Source organism: Mesoplodon mirus (genome assembly GCF_964341445.2).
Source record: "Mesoplodon mirus genome assembly, chromosome: 3".
Taxonomy (NCBI): Eukaryota; Metazoa; Chordata; class Mammalia; order Artiodactyla; family Ziphiidae; genus Mesoplodon; species Mesoplodon mirus.
This window is the reverse complement of record NC_138978.1, coordinates 105,723,437-105,740,422: the sequence shown is the minus strand read 5'-3', so window position 1 is coordinate 105,740,422 and position 16,986 is coordinate 105,723,437. Positions and strand designations below refer to the sequence as shown.

The 16,986-nt window shown below is 37.6% G+C and overlaps 1 protein-coding gene across 5 annotated transcripts in view; it reads left to right on the top strand.

Annotated features, from left to right (window-relative positions):
• Window positions 1–6,914, top strand: part of ST7L (suppression of tumorigenicity 7 like) — a 71,514-nt gene extending 64,600 nt beyond the window's left edge. For 2 of the 5 annotated variants that reach the window (XM_082616466.1, XM_082616463.1), the window contains one exon: window positions 2,327–6,912. In XM_082616466.1, coding sequence (XP_082472592.1) covers window positions 2,327–2,505 — 179 coding nt within the window. In that variant the 3' untranslated portion in view covers window positions 2,506–6,912. Of the gene's footprint in view, window positions 1–2,326 lie in introns of all 5 variants that reach the window. The other 3 variants (XM_082616465.1, XM_082616464.1, XM_082616462.1) reach the window with 3 other exon arrangements.
• Window positions 6,915–16,986: the final 10,072 nt, after the last annotated feature.

Genomic DNA, 16,986 nt, shown 5'->3' with positions numbered 1-16,986 from the left:
CAAGTGAGGAGGAGTATCCGAGGTATTCAGTAAGGTAATTACTGAGAAGAATCCATTGACTTCGGCAGTTAGAAGGTCATTAGTGTTAGAAATTTTTCCTTTCCTGTTACGGTGGTGATAGTAGGTATTGTTTTTCCATTTTAATGGGAACAAGGATATTTAAGGCAAAGGAAGGAATCTTTAATTGTGGAACATCAGTATACAAGAGTGTATTATGTTAGGCTAATACATTTAGCCTAAAATTATGCCCCCCCTCCAATCGTTACAGAGGTTGACTGATATAAGGCCGTCTTTCATAGTAATGTGAATAAAATCAAGGTTGTTATTGTTATGTATTGTCAGAGCCATAGGCTACAAGAAGAGAACTTGCTTTTTGGCAGGCCTTTATTATTTCTAGGGTTCTACTCATTTGCACATTCTAGAAGGTAGGAGAGGAAGGATATTCTGGGGGTTTTAGTTTGATTATATTGTATATTCTTAGAGTATTTTTTCTGTCTCTGACTATGATAGAATGAACAAATTTTTAATAATGTGGAGTTTTAATACCCAAGAGTACTTAATGTTTTTTGTTTTCAATTCTCCTTCAACCTTGATATGACTTACAGCATTCTGGAATTTGCTTATGAACGTCATAAGTTCAGACTTGAACTATTCCCTTAGTTCACATAGCTATTTAGTTGTCTTTTATGCCTCTTGATAAATTTTTCTCTACAAGCCAGTGATGAAATTTGAACTTTACTTCCAAGGGAGTGTTTCTGTACTAGTCATCCATTATTTTGATGTATTAGCCAAACATTGACTGACAAATGAATCTACGGAAAGCAATCCAAAAAGAAATAATTGGATCTCTCCTATAGTATAAAAATTTCATATTTTAGAAAATTATCCTATTAAAGCTATATAGTTTTCTACCTTAAAAAGTAGGAATAATACTATCTATCTCCTAGGGTTATTGAAAAAAATTAAACTAATATAAATTAAAGCACTTTGTGAGCCACAAAATGCTACAGTTTAATTATTATTATTAATTGTGCTGTCTCTCACACGAAAGCAATTATAGTAACCATTGGCACATATAAGTATTTGTTCCCTGTCTTTGCAAATATGGTTTGTATCTTTTGATTTGCTGGAAGAAGTTGGCCTCTAATGGCTGAGGGACAGAGCAGGAGGAACTGGCTGCTTTTTTGGGTGCTGAAAGCACAATGTTGTCCACAGCTTCTAATGTTTCCAACTAAAAAAAATTCAGACTTGGTATCCTTTTACTTTAAACATGACTCAAGGCTCTGGAAATTTTCTGGATTTTTAATGAGTTTGCTTTTTGGTATATACTTTCTGAAGATAGTATAAGACATAAAAAAAATCCTGGCTACTGAAGGAAACTTAGGTGTAATCTTCCCTGTGAATCATTATGTTTTAAAAAGTTAAATTTATAGCTGACCTCGATTCAGCACTGAATTAGTCATTCCTTTCTTATGCAGGATATTACATCAGGAATTCCTAGGTTTGTGTCCAACCCTGAGCAGTCAACTGAAGTCCCAGAATAACTCGCAGTTTAACATACATTTATTGAGTACCTACTGTCTGCCAGTCATTGTAATAGGCTCCTCTCAGTATTGTTATTTAAGTGTTTCCAAATTTCAAATAACGTAAAACTACCTGAATACTATTGGTAATGAAATATCCAATCATTAGAAAAATAATACCTGAGTAAATGTGCGAATGTGGTAAAATAAGACAAGGGACTCCATTTATGTTCAGAATCCTAGGGCTTTGGTGTTCTGGTTAGATTTTTACAGTGCTCAATGAAATGCCACATATAGGACACTTATTAATAACTGGGTAAAACTGTTAACTTATTGTTCTGGTAAATCTCCAACCACACGTCTGTCTCTTGATCTCTATACTTATCTCTGAGCTCCCAAAGATCAAAATTATAACACCTTTATAAAGGGCTTATAGTGTTCATCATAACAACTCCATAGAAACTACTAGAGGGTTTAGCAACTTATTCAAGATCACACAGCTAATAAGTGACAAAGCTCTTTTTCAAAACCACCTCAGCATGACTACAATTACTGTTCTTTCCCACAGTGCCATCCTATTCCCAGTTCCCGACAGTCGTCTGGCTATATAGGTGTTCTGTTGATGCTAGAGAAAATAATGGATAATAATTTCCTTCTCCCTTGCTTGACCAGAGACTTCTTGTTCTTTTTTTAAAAAACATTTTCCTTTTTAGTTTTTATACATGGATTTCATTTGAAAATATTAAAACTGGCTTACACTGTATTCTGAAATAAAATCCATTTCTGTCTTTTCTCCCTTGCAGCATTTCATCATGTTTCTGTTTACCCAAAGAAGGAGCTTCCTTTTTTCATCCATTTCACAGCAGGACTATGTTCTTCTACAGCAATGATAGCTCTTCTCACACACCAGTTTCCTGAAATCATGGGTGTTTTTGCTAAAGCTGTAAGTATGATCTCAAGGACTTGTGCAGAGTATTTGTAAAACACACAAGAAACCATCTCTGATCTGTTTGTGCTGAACCAGCTGAGCAGTGAAGATATTTGTTATAGTAAATTACAGGAATTGATTTGTAAAGTTGCTGCCATAAATATGTCAAACATAAGATTTTGGTGATTTGAGCTGTATTTTTGTTGCTTAGAAGCTTAGAGAATACAATGGCATAACATTATAAAGTTGGTCTTTGTAGATCACTTTTGGTAGTAAGCATAGCCCTTGTTACTAGCTAAAGAATAATCCACCCCTTTTAAATGCATTTTCTTTGGCATTTAAAAAAAATCCCTTGTTTTGTACAGAAGCCTTTTGATTTTTCCATTTAAATGAAATCATTAATTCTCAGGATTTGGTGAACGTTAAATTCAAGAGTACAACTAGGATGAAGAATAAGTAGGTAAGGTGGGACAGTTGCGACATTTGCCCTGGGTTCAGAATGTGCCTCTTTACTCAAAATTTCACCCTGTTTTTATATCTACATGTTCTTAGTGATCTCCCAACCTTGGGTGTAGAACCATGTACAGACCTTTATTTTTATTTTTACCCTTTAGTTTTGAACTGCTTCCCCATTTCTGGACCCAGGTCCAGAAAGTATTTGAGGACTGATATTAGAGAGAGTATCCCATGATTATTTACTTCTCCACATAAACCTGTTAATTAATGTCACTGGCTCAAAGCAAAATTACCAAAGATAAGTCCCTGTAAGTCTCCAAGCCTTTTAAAAAATGTGTCTTGTATATCTTTGTATTTTTACCAACTAATAAGAATTCAAACCCCAAAAGAAAATGTTTATTCATTATATTCCCAAATAGAAAAGCACTGAGAACCATAGAAATACTAGGCCTTACTTGGTAATGTAACTTCTATATTTTTGTCTATGTGCCTCCATTCTAACTCCCTGTTTCCTCACACTTTCTTTTCCTGCATTAAGAGTTTATTTTGTGCCTTAAAGATTAGTTGGTTTTCTTCTGGCACCAGTAGTAAGAGCACTGGTTTCTCTTTTTCCCTGAAGGTCAACTGTATAATGTGTTAAGTTGCCACTGGCTGTAGGCCTAGGAGTCTGAGACTACACTTGATTCTGGGTCAGCCTTCAAGAAGGATGACTTTTTACTGTGTTCAGGGAATATAGATATTTGGGTTGGAAACTGACTGTTCTGCTTCCTTTCAGTGTAAGGAGAAAGCTTAGTGATCATACCGTAGCTCTGTTGCTTGCAGTGGTGCTGACTGGGGAGCGAGTGTGTCTCAAACTGAAATGACTTCACAGTGTAATCTGGCATGGAAAAAAATGGACTAGACAGAGAGTCTTGTCAATTTAACAACCGGAAAAAAATATGCAGCTGTGTATTTGAGATCACAGGAAAGCAGTGGGAGAGATGGTCCTTGGGTTTCTCTCAGGGCAGTGGGAAGAAGGTAAAATAGAGAGAGGAGGAGGATCTAGAATCTGGAGTAGAGATGTAGTCATTGTTAGTAGTGTACTTCCATGAGGTACTGGCTAAAGTTAATGTGCAGTGTACTCACTGTTTGCTCTATTCATCAGTGTTAATATATATAGTATATATATAGTGTCTGCCTTTACCTAAGAGATCTCTGATACACCAGAAGAGCCTTTACGATTGCATAGCACAAGCTCCTAGCAGTGTCCAAAAATGAATAATTATACCTTTGAAAGTGGAAGCTTCTTTTTTAGATCAGAAGTTATTAATTTACTGTGATTCTAGTTGATGAACAATAAACAGGCATTTGTTTACTATCTTTTGGTATTTGTTGGTAGTGTATAGTGTTTAAAATGTGCCTGACAGCAAACTTTTACAGCCACGTTTTGTCCTTGTGGCCTTTACATGTACATTTTAAATTCCTAAAAGTTAAGTATTTACTGAAAGTACCTGCAAACCGATATTTGTTATGCAGCAGTTCCAAGGGCAGTTCCTTTTAAGAATTAATGGGAAATGATTATAGGCAGGCTCCAGCTTATAAACTCAATATACAAATACCTCAACAGACAGACAGCGAGAAAACTAGAGGCTCAAATTCTGCTTCTTCACCACTTAATATAGTGTGGTCTCTGCCCCAGGAGCATTACCATCACCCAAGAACTTGTTAGAAACACAGAACCACAGGCACCACTCCAGCCCTCCTGAATCTGCATTTTAACAAGATCCTCAGGTGATCCTATGTACACATTTAAAACTTGAGAAGTCCTGCTTTACTCTACCCCCAATAAGAAGAATTTAGAATTCCTGGATAGTGCCACCTTATCAAGGTGGAGAAGGGGTAGGATTGTAGAGTCGTTATGAACATAGGCTCTGGAGCCAGACTGCTTTGCTTTGGATTCCAGCCCTGACACTTATTGGCTGTGCCACCTTGGGTAAGTTACTTAACATTCCCCCCCCCACCCCGCATTGTAAAATGAGAATAGTACTACCTCATGGGTTTTTGTGAGGGTTAAATGAGTTTAAAATTTATCAAGTGTTTAGAACTGTGTCTGCTGACAGTAAAAACTAGGTGTTAGCTGTTGTTGCCATTGTCGTTGTCATCATCATCACCAAAGTGCAGCTATAGTGGGAAACCCTACCCCCTTCATGTTTGGAGGAGCCATGTTCTACTAGTAAACTCAAAATGCATTTTTCCATAGAAATGGTGGTTAAGTATCATTTAAACAATACTGTTAGTACTATACTTCTGTTACATTATGTGTACCAGAAAGTGGAGAAATGTTTCAAATTCTAGGCACTACGCACTAGCAAAGTGCCTTATAGAGCAGAACCAATTGATAAGTTGCAAATTGCCTGTGTTAAAATTTTCAGTTAGGTCAGATATTTGATAGCCAAGTACAGTATCAGTGAAGTACAGAAATCAATGAAGAATCTTTGAAACATATTTGTTCTTCTATTTAGTAAGGCAAAGCAATTTAAGAAAATTTCCTAAGTTCCTTCCATTGTTGCCATTGTCTCTTCCTCATCTAATATCTTTTTGTATTAGCTCACATGCTAGAGTAAATTAAGTTTGAATTTGTTAAAATGCATTTGTTACAAAAATTGCCTTTTTGTGAAGCGAGGCAGTAGGGATTAATGATTTTTAATAATCCTCACTGAACATCAGATTTAGATAAATGGAAGGGAATGCACTAGAATGGGCAGTGGTTTTAGTGCCCCTTCTTCTTTTGCATGATATTAAGCTATATGGAAGAAGACTTCATTTTCAGCAAGTTAGGACTTTTTCCTGATTTTTCTCCTCGCCGGATATTAGACATAGAGCAATGAAAAAAAAAATTGCATAAATCCCTGGAGATGTGGAATGTGCTGATATCAGAGTTGATATTCTCTTAAGACCAGAATTCCTGAAAAAGGAAAAATTGCTTTTAAGTGGTAGATCACTTTCTCACCTGCTTTGAAGCCTGCTGGGTTAAATATGAGAGTTCAAAGTAAGGGTAGCCAGCAAACCAATGAACTGGAATCTGATTCTGCTTATCTGAAAGGTGCTTCTTTATTTAAGAGCAGCACTGCTCTCTCCTTAGAGAACCAATCTTCATCTACTCTGGCCTCTTTCATTTCTCTTTTGCAAGAAAAGCTTTCTTCTTAGTAAGCCTTGGGAGGGCATATTACAGCAGTGAAAAGACTGAAGATGGTCTTTGGGAATTTCATTAACTTACTGATAAATTCAGGCTTGTGGCATGTGACTTTTTAGTGCTTTGAATTCCCAAGTGTGTTTGAATATAAAAATCCCTAGTTGCGTTTTAACTGAATGGGGCAGCCTTTGCAATGTTGGCAGAAAAGATGTTATGGGTAAAGACAGAAATCAAAAAGATTCCCAAATAAATTGTTTGTTTCACTAAGGCAAAACTTGGTTAAAATTTGTTTCACTGAACACATATTGTAGCTGCGCTGGGGTGGGAATGGGCCCAGTTTCCACATATTTCTACTAATCTTTACGTGGGAAAATGTGGTTAGACAGGCCAGTGATGAATTTCTGAGCAACTCATAATTGGCTGGCTCCACTGTAACTAGGGCCTAACAATCTGCTTGATTAATTCTTTAAGTACTACATTAGCCAAGTTTGCATGATTTCCAAAGATATAGAAGGTCAGATGTTATACTAACAAAAGACCTCTCTACAGAATGTCTCACTGGGATTTCTTCAGCCCCTTCCCAAAAATAATTAACATTTTTCTCCCCAGATTAAATTTTAAAAAATAATAAGCAGATATAAATGCTTGTTGTCTTTTACTGAACAGTGACCAGAACTTTTGAGAAGGTTTGTCCACAATTATCATTTTTTGCAGGGCAAAGATCGTCTTCATAACTAGGGGACTTGATAGACAATTATAACCATATATTGATATATACCAGTAGAAAAAATATATATATATATTAATTTAATTAATATATTAATTAATTTAATTTATTTATTTTTGACTGCATTGGGTCTTCGTTGCTGCGCGCGGGCTGTCTCTGGTTGCGGCGAGTGGGGGCTACTCTTCGTTGTGGTGCGTGGCAGTGGCTTCTTGTTGCGGAGCACGGACTCTAGGCGCGTGGACTTCAGTAGTTGTGGCTTGCAGGCTCTAGAGCGCAGGCTCAGTAGTTGTGGCACACGGGCTTAGTTGCTCTGCAGCATGTGGGATCTTCATAGACCAGGGCTTGAACCTGTGTCCCCTGCATTGGCAGGCAGATTCTTAACCACTGAGCCACCAGGGAAGCCCGAAAAAAATATTTTTAAAGGTTCCTAATTTTCCATTGTCATAACCAGTGATGTGAAATCTGTTCATAGGTAAAAGATTTTTTTTATATTCTTCATCTGACTTCATTAATACTAAAAAGCCTATGAGAGTTGCATTCTTCTTTATTAAATACATAGGGCCCCATTTAGAAATTAAACTGACAATTAAAATGTTGCTTTACTTTGTTTGAAAATGGATTATTTTCCAGAACTAATATAGTTTTAAAAACATTTTGAATTGTAACTAAATTTAAATTCCTGTAAAATACTCTTCTATAACCATGCTGTTTCCACAGTAATATATCTGAGGTATTTCCCAGAGAATATCCTGATAATAAAATGAGCCTATTGTGACAGGTCTAAAATTTTAAATGTTTACACTTTTGTTCCGTTGTTAGTGCTGCTAAAGTCTTTATTTGGGCAGTCTGGCATATTCCAATTTTGATTTTCTGAATTAACTGGGATATTTGTAGCAAGAGAAAAGTTGTTCTCTACTTTTTATAAGGGTAATTTCTCATGCTTCATCCTCATTGTTATCCTCCAAAAAGAACCAGAATGAGAAATTTGTGAAATTGCTAATGTTCTTCTTTATCCAAATTTTCTAAGTACTGAACTCTTCAAAGGCAAAAACAACAACAACAACAACAATAATAATAATAATAAAAGTTAGGGCAATGTACTTTTTAATGCATGTCTGTATCCCTTCCCCAGGATTTAATCAGTTTTGAAGTTTGTGGAAAGCACCCTCTTTCCCTATTAAACATGTGCTTGACAAGTGTGAAGTTCACAAAAGCTCTCCCTGAATTTATTTGGCAGTATATTTAATCATCTTTCCCCCCTCAAAGTGAAAGTCTCAGTGCCAAAGTCTAAGACATCCTGTCACTAACTTCTACTAATATATTTATTGTTAATTATTAGCACTTGAGGCAAATGGACTGCATAGCAGTTTTTAGAAGAGCTGTGCCCAGATATTGATGTAAATCACTCATTCCAAACCCATTACACTAGTGGTATTAGAATTCATATTAGGAAACTTACTGGGTTTTGTTTTAGAAAACATCTTTGTGTTTTGCAGACCCAGCATAATCCTCTAAATGGAGAGAATAATGGGTACAGAGGAAAATTAAAATCGTGAGGAATAGTTATTTTGGCTTTTTTCTTGAGTGGAATTTTGCCCCTTCCCCCACCAATCAAATTTCTAATGCTCAAAAGAACTAAATTAGTGCAACTACTTAATATATTACAATTCTAAACCAAGAATAACATGGACTTCATTAGTTTTCTTTTTTTAAGAGTTTATACTTACACTGTCATTTATTCTTACCAGAAGCATTGGAGGACAGACTGTGATCTTCCAATGTAATAGATGAGGAACTTTGAGCCGTTAAAGATAAGAGAGTTCCTTGAAATCACACAATAGATAGCCCTTTAGTCATATATATGCTTGGTTTCAAAAATATGTCACCTTACAACGTATACTAAAACAAGTACAAAAGAATAAATTTCAAACCAAATATAGTAATGCTGAGGGAATATAGACTGATGGAGTGATGATAGTAAATTGGCTTTGCTAGTGTCTTCCCATAGGAGATGAATTTGGAGAAGAGTTTTAAATAAAGAGGCCAATGTGGATTGTCAGAGAATAGAAAAGGCACTTAGATTGCAGAAGTGGTTAACTGCAAAGGTAGAAGTAGACAAATAAGCTACCTGGAAAATTCTTCATAGTATAAGCCTATTTGATGAACTCTGATGTTTTAAAATAAAGAATGCACATTTGCTTTTCTGTCTTCAAACTGATTCACTTTAATTTCATTCCTGTCCTGGCTAGTAAACCACTTAAGAAAGAACACTGTTTGATCATTTATATCACATACTCACACAACTGTATAAAGAACTTCAGCCTTTTTAACTGTCTGAAATACGCAGTAATACTGAAGAAACAGTAGGTACTCATTTGTAGTGATTCAGAGGGAATTTAATTAATTCTTTGAAATGGTAAAAAAAAAAAAAAGTCAATATAAACTACAAATCTATATCTTATGTTTCAACATCACTCTTCTTTCAAAATCAAAAGTGAAGTTTGTGAAGGACTGTGAGGGGAAGTTTAACTGAATGGAATAAACTTTTGGTCTATAGTAACATAACTCGTGGGGCTTTTTTGTTTGTTTTGTTTTGTTTTGCTAAAGTGGGATTTTTAGATAGTAGATATACTTCTAGCAGTTGTAACAATACATGGGAAACTTCGATGTGTTCCTTAATGCTGATGAGGCCTCAGTGAAAGATTGGGTGTTAATGGTATTCTATCTGAATTTGAGGAAAAAATAATCTCTCTTAGTTCTATAATAATATTAAGATTGCCTTATGTCCATCTGGACAGCCACCTTCAAGAAAAGAAATTATTTGGGCTTCAGGTGATGCTCAACAAAATTAATAGAACTGATACTCAGAGAATTCAGACCACATAATCACCCTTTAACCTCATCCTGTAATTTCAAGCATTCTGGAAATGAAATGTATATGTACTATTCAAAGTGTAGAGAAGAGCTATATTCCCATTGAGCACTCTTGCATATTACAAATAGGATATACAGAGAAAGAAGCAGTTTGGGGCAGAATTTAAGAAGGGAGCATACTCTCATACTCTTTGTTAGGAACATGCCAGCTCTTGTTTTCATCTATTCAGTATGCTGGAGTCCCAGTTTCTTTCTGATGCCAGAGTTCAAGCTTTTACTCCCAGGTAGCAGCAAGTTTACAATTAAATTTTAATCCCTCAGTGTTGTTAAACTCCTACGTAGAGTATAGCCACAACTATTCTTGGCAGACAAATACACTGCTGTTTTTCCTTCAGTCACAGTGAGGTGGAAGAATGTTCTCTGGCTGGGGCGTGGATGAAGGCACTTTACTAATCTTATACATAATTCATCCTTGGTTGCTGGGGTATTCAAAGTTGAAACTCTGCCCTCTGATAAAATTCAGATGGATTTTTTATTTACTTGACTGTTATCCCTTTGGGATTTAGTCCTTATTGGGAGCCCAGGGATTCTAATTCAACAAAGCCCTAGCTGTGTAGACTTTTCTTATTAATTTGCTCTTGGTGTAATTTGCTCTTATAATACTGACTCTAAAAAAATCCAAAACCAAAAACCTGCACTAGAATATGCAGTTCAGAATCCTGGATACCCTGAAAAGATTCTTGTTTCAGTACTGGCTTATTGAATGAAAAGACTCCAGTAGGGCTTATCTTAATTTGTTTTCAAAGTTTAGTTTTTAAAGAGCCCCAGCATTTAAAAATATGTTAACTAATATTCTTTAACATGCTATAGTATGGTAATGATTATCCTGTAAAATACTGTAAGTTTTTGATGTTTGAATTCATTATATTCAGATGTTACTACTAATGAATTTGTTCATCATTCATTCAAGGAGCAGGTATTTATTGGGCACCTTTATGAAATATAAAACACAATCCCTGTTCACAAATAACTCATAGTCTAGTAGTAAGGGGTTTAAGGTAGGCAAGACATGTATTAGTGTAAGACAGAGGCTACTGCCATAACAGTAGATTACTTCATCCTTGCAGATTTATTCATTTGACTAGAAGTGACTGATGAGTTATTTTCACATGCCTCACATAAGATTTAGTGACCCAAAAAAGTCAATCTAGACTGATAGAGGCTTTTTCCTTTCAGTCAAACAAGAGGAAATAGAAGGAGGTCTCTTTATTTTATTCTTTTTCAGATATCGGACATGAAAGACTCATCCTTACACATAAATGATGAAGTTCGTGTTTTTGTAAACAGCAGTATTCATTATGTTCATCTGAATAGTTTAGAATTTATTAAAAAATGAAGTGCTCCACAACTCAAGATTGAAATAAGAAATGTCACCCCTCAGATTCATATAGTAGTTGCCGTAAGACTAAAGCGTACTATACTCATTCATTTTTATCTTTGTCTTTTATATCCTCTCATTCCTAATAATGACAGATTAATAAGGGCTAAGGACCATCCTGGTTTAGAAAATGAAAGTGTGATGTCAGAAGCAGAATGGGACAGCAAAGAGTTAGGACTAAAGACTTAGGTACAAAAGAGTTAGGTACTCATGTAACTCTGTGGACATGTGAGAAAGAAAGGGAAAGAACCACTCAGAATTTCCCAGAGCCCACTGTTCATGTCAAAGCTGTACCCTGCAGTGACTGATTCTGAAAATATATTAGGTTAATTAAGAAAAATAATAAAAGGATATTGGATTAAGGTACTAAAATAAGATGCCTTTTCCCTCTCTTCTAAGCTGAATTTTGCTGATCAATTCTGAATCCTGGATAATTCTACATTTTTACAGGAGGAACTGCCAAGATTTTCTCTCTATAAACAACTGAAAAAGATTTCCTATCTTTTTTTGTGTGTGTGTGGTACACGGGCCTCTTACTGTTGTGGCCTCTCCCATTGCGGAGCACAGGCTCCGGACGCACAGGCTCAGCGGCCATGGCTCACGGGCCTAGCCGCTCTGCGGCATGTGGGATCCTCCCGGACCGGGGCACGAACCCGTGTCCCCTGCATCGGCAGGCGGACTCTCAACCACTGCGCCACCAGGGAAGCCCAAGATTTCCTATCTTTATTGGGCTCAGTCAAGTATAAGTACTGACTGGATCATTGGGGATATGACCTTGAAATACATATTAAAATATTTTTAAAAATAGGTACAGAACCTGTCCTTGGGGAATTTATCCTGCTAGGCATGTAATCATTAGATATGGTAAAATCATGAAAGTATATTGAGTAGAAGAGTAGGCCCAAGGCTGTACTAGAGGGTTGAAGAATATACTGATTTAACTCAGTGTGGCAGCAGAAGAAAGAAAGTGGGATGATTTGAACACAGACTTACAGGCAGAAGACCGCAGATCAGGCTCTGGAGTTAACTGGTAATTGTTACTTCTCTAGCAATTTATCTAAGCTTGCTATATCTTCTGGAATAAGTGGAAATTATTATTCTTTGGATAGATGAACAGAACATACATCTCCAAATAATGAATTAGATGCTTGATGATATCTTCCATTTCAGAAGTCTGATCAGTAACATGCTGGTAAGGAGGCGCATTCATATTTCTGGGTTGTGAGGAGCCCACTCTCATCCATTCACCTGTGTTCCCGTTTATACTAGGCTGTGTCTGCTAACATTAGGTCTCTAAAGAAAGACTTACGTAAACTCCAGACCCCCTAAGTTCCTGTGAACTACCCCCTACTCCCATAGGACTTCAACGAAGATAATGAACACTGTTTTTTTAACTTTTATCTTTCACATAGCATTTAGAGTAATAATATCTCATTTGGTCTCAAGCTCCATATTGAATTATTTTCTAAAAAATTGCTGTGGAGCAGTAACTTTTCCCTGGTTGCTTAACCAGTCATACAAGTTGAGACTTATGTCTCTATGCCTGTTTTATAATAGCTGCTCTGGGAGAACAGATGAAAAATAATAAGTTAGTAAGATATTTTATGAGTATTGAGATCCCTTCCATTCAGAAATGTAAATAAAATAACCAGCATGAGCAATCAGCTTATGTCAGATTCCATGGGTTTATGTTACATAGGGAAATTATAGTGCAACCTGAAACATGCTTCTTAATGAATTCATAGTGGTGTCACAGTTGAATGTAAACCCTTGAGCTTTTCTATTGTGAAGGGTTTCAGAAATCACCTTTTATAAACTGCCTAGGGGAGGAGGAAAATACCAAGATGATACCAACAAATGCTATCACTTAAATGGTTGCCTCCCTTCCAGCACTAACTAAATTGTGCCAGTTAAGTAAAGCAGAAATTTAAGATACTGCTCACCTTTTGGCTTATTCAATGTTCATAAATATAATTTATATATATACATATATATGTATAAATGCATATATGTATATATACACACACACATACATTTCAATATTCTGTTTTTGAAAGTGGCACCAGGAAAATGCTGTGGAAGAACAGGGTTGCCTTGCAGTTTTTGTCATCAGAGGTTAGGAAAGTTCAGTTAGGAAACTTGGCAGAAGCCCGATAAATAGCTCTGTTTTTACCTCCAACAAGTGCAAGAAGCCAGAGACCTAATTCGAAGTTTATGAAATCGGAATTTGTATCTTGTCTTTGGCTGTTGCTCTAGCACCCTGTAGTACACCAGAACTATCCTCTCACTTATTAGTAAACTGATTTTGCAGTCCCTAAAGCTCTTTCATAGCTCTCTTCCTATTCAGTATGGCCACAGCTATGGTGAATGTGCTAGCCTCAAAAGTCTAGTATGCCACACAGGATATAGGGGACCAGTCAAGTTTTAAGTTTGAGAGTCAGGGAGAGAAACATGTATTTTCTATTTTAAAGAGTTCCTTTTTTACATTCTAATTTCTTAAGAGTTTGGCTTGATTTGTGTCAGGTTCTAGGCCCGTAAACCTACATTAATGCATCACAGTTCTGGATAGGATATTTGATATCTCTTATTTACCCCAGAATCTCAAATGATAGGGAACTATGATTAATGATACTTAGCATTTTGTGGGTTTTACAGTGTAGCTGTCTTCTAGTCCCAGTATCTGTAACAAATGGACTCATCCTTGTGTTTTCCCATAGGTGCCCTGGTGTTTACTGACATAGATCAAGATGCTGTGTGGCTCTATAGGGAACTCTGAGCCATTTGATAGTCTGGGCACATGCAGTCACCTCACATTATTTAAGCCCTGATCTCAGCATTCTAATTTCTCTATATTCTCTAGTGTATATAATATGTATTTGCTTGAAATTCCTTATATATTGCTTGCACGTTCTTGCTTCTAAGTTTCAGCATAAACCAGTTCCTTCTATTTAGAATGCCTTCCTCTGTCTGCTCTCAACCAGGACATTCCTTATATTTTAAAAATCCAGCTCAAAAGCCACCTCCTATAGAAAGCCTGATTACTCTCATTCACCTGATTCCTTTATTCTGAGACTTCTGTTTCTCAGTGTTAGACTGTTTTGTCTCTTTGTAATTATTGCTTCTGTACATTGTCACCCAGCAAACATAACAGTTCTAGGAATGATGATCCTTCTGCATCCCCGTCTTTGTGCATTATACACAAACATTTTGAAGGCCTACTGACAACCTTTTCAATTTCCCCTGAGTTCTAGTCCACCTTCCATACCCTTTCCCTTTATTCATAGTTACATTCCTGGAGAAACGGGGCATGTGTTCAGGGTTTGGCCTCCACCTTAGCATGTGTATGGCAGCCTGCTGAATAGGTCCCCACAACTGGGCAGGATTTAACCCTTTGGTCTGACAGTCTCTGCATTCTATTCAGACACCTTCGAGAAGTAGACATGAGACCAGGAGTAGAGAAATTTCCACTGAAAGCTCAGTTATCTTTTTATACAAGACCTCTGAAGCTGCTGTCGTCAGCAGCTCACTCGACACTCTCCTGCTCTGCCTCTTTTCCAGGAGTCAGGGTTAGTTTAAGAAAAAGCCTCTTGCTAGAAGCCATGACCTCGTACTTTTATCCCCTCCATCTGGTGTGCGGCCTCATGGGGCTGTGCTGCTATGCAGGAGGTGAGCAGTGGAATTCTTTAGATGATGACTTCTGAGCCCACATGCGGAGGCAGTGGGGGTGGGAAGCAAGGAGAACAGTGAGAGCCAAGATCGATGGACCAAAAAGTAAGGTTTGCTCTGGGAGAAATCCTAACTATAGGTAGACTGTTTTCATGAGGTGTTCTTCCCCTAGCTCAAGTGGGGGCCCAGGTCAGGTAGCTGTAGCATCCCAGATCTATGATTGATGAACATGGTGTTCCTGCAGTTTTCCTTTCTGCCTTCACAGTTGGGGTTCAGGAGTGGGATAGGTAGGATATGTGAGGGCTTATGCTGTCTCTAATGGAATGCATTCCAGGGTTGAACAGGGAAGGGTTCCCCTTACACACATCATCTCTTGGAGCTGCTTTGTCTCACTGTCTCAGACCTAAACAGAAGTCCAGATTTTGAATGAGGGTAGGAGGAGGGGTTGAGAGCAGCAAAAGTTTTTGATCAAGTGAAAATCTGCTGTCTGCCCCATCTTACACGGGTTTCTCTGCAGGGTAGATACTCCTTGCCTTGGTGTAGATAAATAGCTTGTCTTGGCTAGAGGTCCCAGGACGTTTACTGGGCTGTGAGTAGGCATCTGGCCTGGGATAGGACAGTTTTTTTTAAGCACTCTCATTCCCTGTTCTTACTTTCCTAGACCAGGAGTTGACAGCATTTTTAAAAAGATTGAACTCTCAAAGGAAATTCTAATACATACTTTAAAAGCCCAAAGCTTTAATAATTTCCTCTCATGGCTTCTCATGACTACTTCTGCTCTGTCTACACATTTAGCATCCCTTTAAAAGAACTAGATAAAACTAAAACAAAAATTTAACTGTTAATCTGAAAAAGAAAAAAGGAATAGAAAGAATTAGGAACGAGAGCTGATTAAACATGGACCACTAAATGTAGTATAGTGATCATTTGGTGGTGGTGGTATTAGTGGCAGAAATGGCAAAAAGGGGGTTCATTGATGAGGTTAAGGAAGGCCTAAGCTGTTCCTTTTGTAAATTCTGCTCATGTATACTCTCCTAGGATATTTTGTATCAATTTCTGTCCTAAAGGTGCTGGGATTCTTGTGCCTCCAGCCCTAGGCACCCTCAGTCTTTGAGGAGAACACACAGGATTTGAAGTCAGAAGCCCTTGGTTTGAGTTCTGGCTGAGCCACTCAGTATCCACAGGACTTTGGACAAATCACAGAGCCTCTCTGAACGGCACCTGTACAATGAGCGTAATTCCTATCACAGGGTTGGTGAGACAATTACATATAAGCTAAAGTGTTTATACATGAACCTTTTTATAAATATCACCGTTATTCTTAGGGAAGCCCCACCTTGAAAGTTGTCAAATAGAACAGCTGTGGATTAAACTATCTTTTTTATTCACTCAGCTTAGCTTTTCTGTTTGGTCAAGTCTGCTTACTGGGGTTGATGGTGTTGAGGTAAAGTCATCCAATTTTGGCTTCTTTTGGCCAAAGAGAGAGAACTCCCATGCCCAGCTGTTCTATCCATAGACTCGTAGGCAGAAGTGAGCAAAGGCAAATTTTAAGCCAGAACAGTTCAGAGTTAGGGGACAAAAGGGAGAATGCTTACCTTGCTTTCTCAAATCCAGGATGACTAAAACATCTTAAGTAAATGGGGAAGGACCACAGAGATGCTCAGAGATCATTTAAGCCATAAATGGGAAGTGGAAAAACGTACCTATACCCTCTCTTTTATCACTTTGACCTTTGGGGTCAGGGACAGGTCTATTACTGACACCCCACTGGCCGTTACCTGAAACCTGCCAATCACCAGCTTCTGGGAAAGCTCAGTCTAGTGCAGCAACTGTGACATATTTACCCTAGTAAAGCCACTGCTTGCTCCCCTCTAGTGCCTTTCTCTTGTAGAGATCATCTCTGGAACCTAAACCTATCCTGTTTTCAAACCTAGTAAGAGTTAAAAACAATAACAGGTCATGAGTAGGAGGCCTGATAATCGTACCTCGTGCAGTCATAGGAGACTGCCCTATCATTCATAGCATGTAGGACACGAATTGCACTCTCTCCAGCGTGAACCAGCCATGAGAAGTTCTACAGTCTCAGCCACTCTGCCTGGGTGGGAATTGTCCACTGTTGATCTCTTCTCTCCATGCCCTTTCTGTATCCTTCCCCTGCCACCTCCCAGAGGGGTGCCAAACCAACAGCTGCCTGCATGTTGA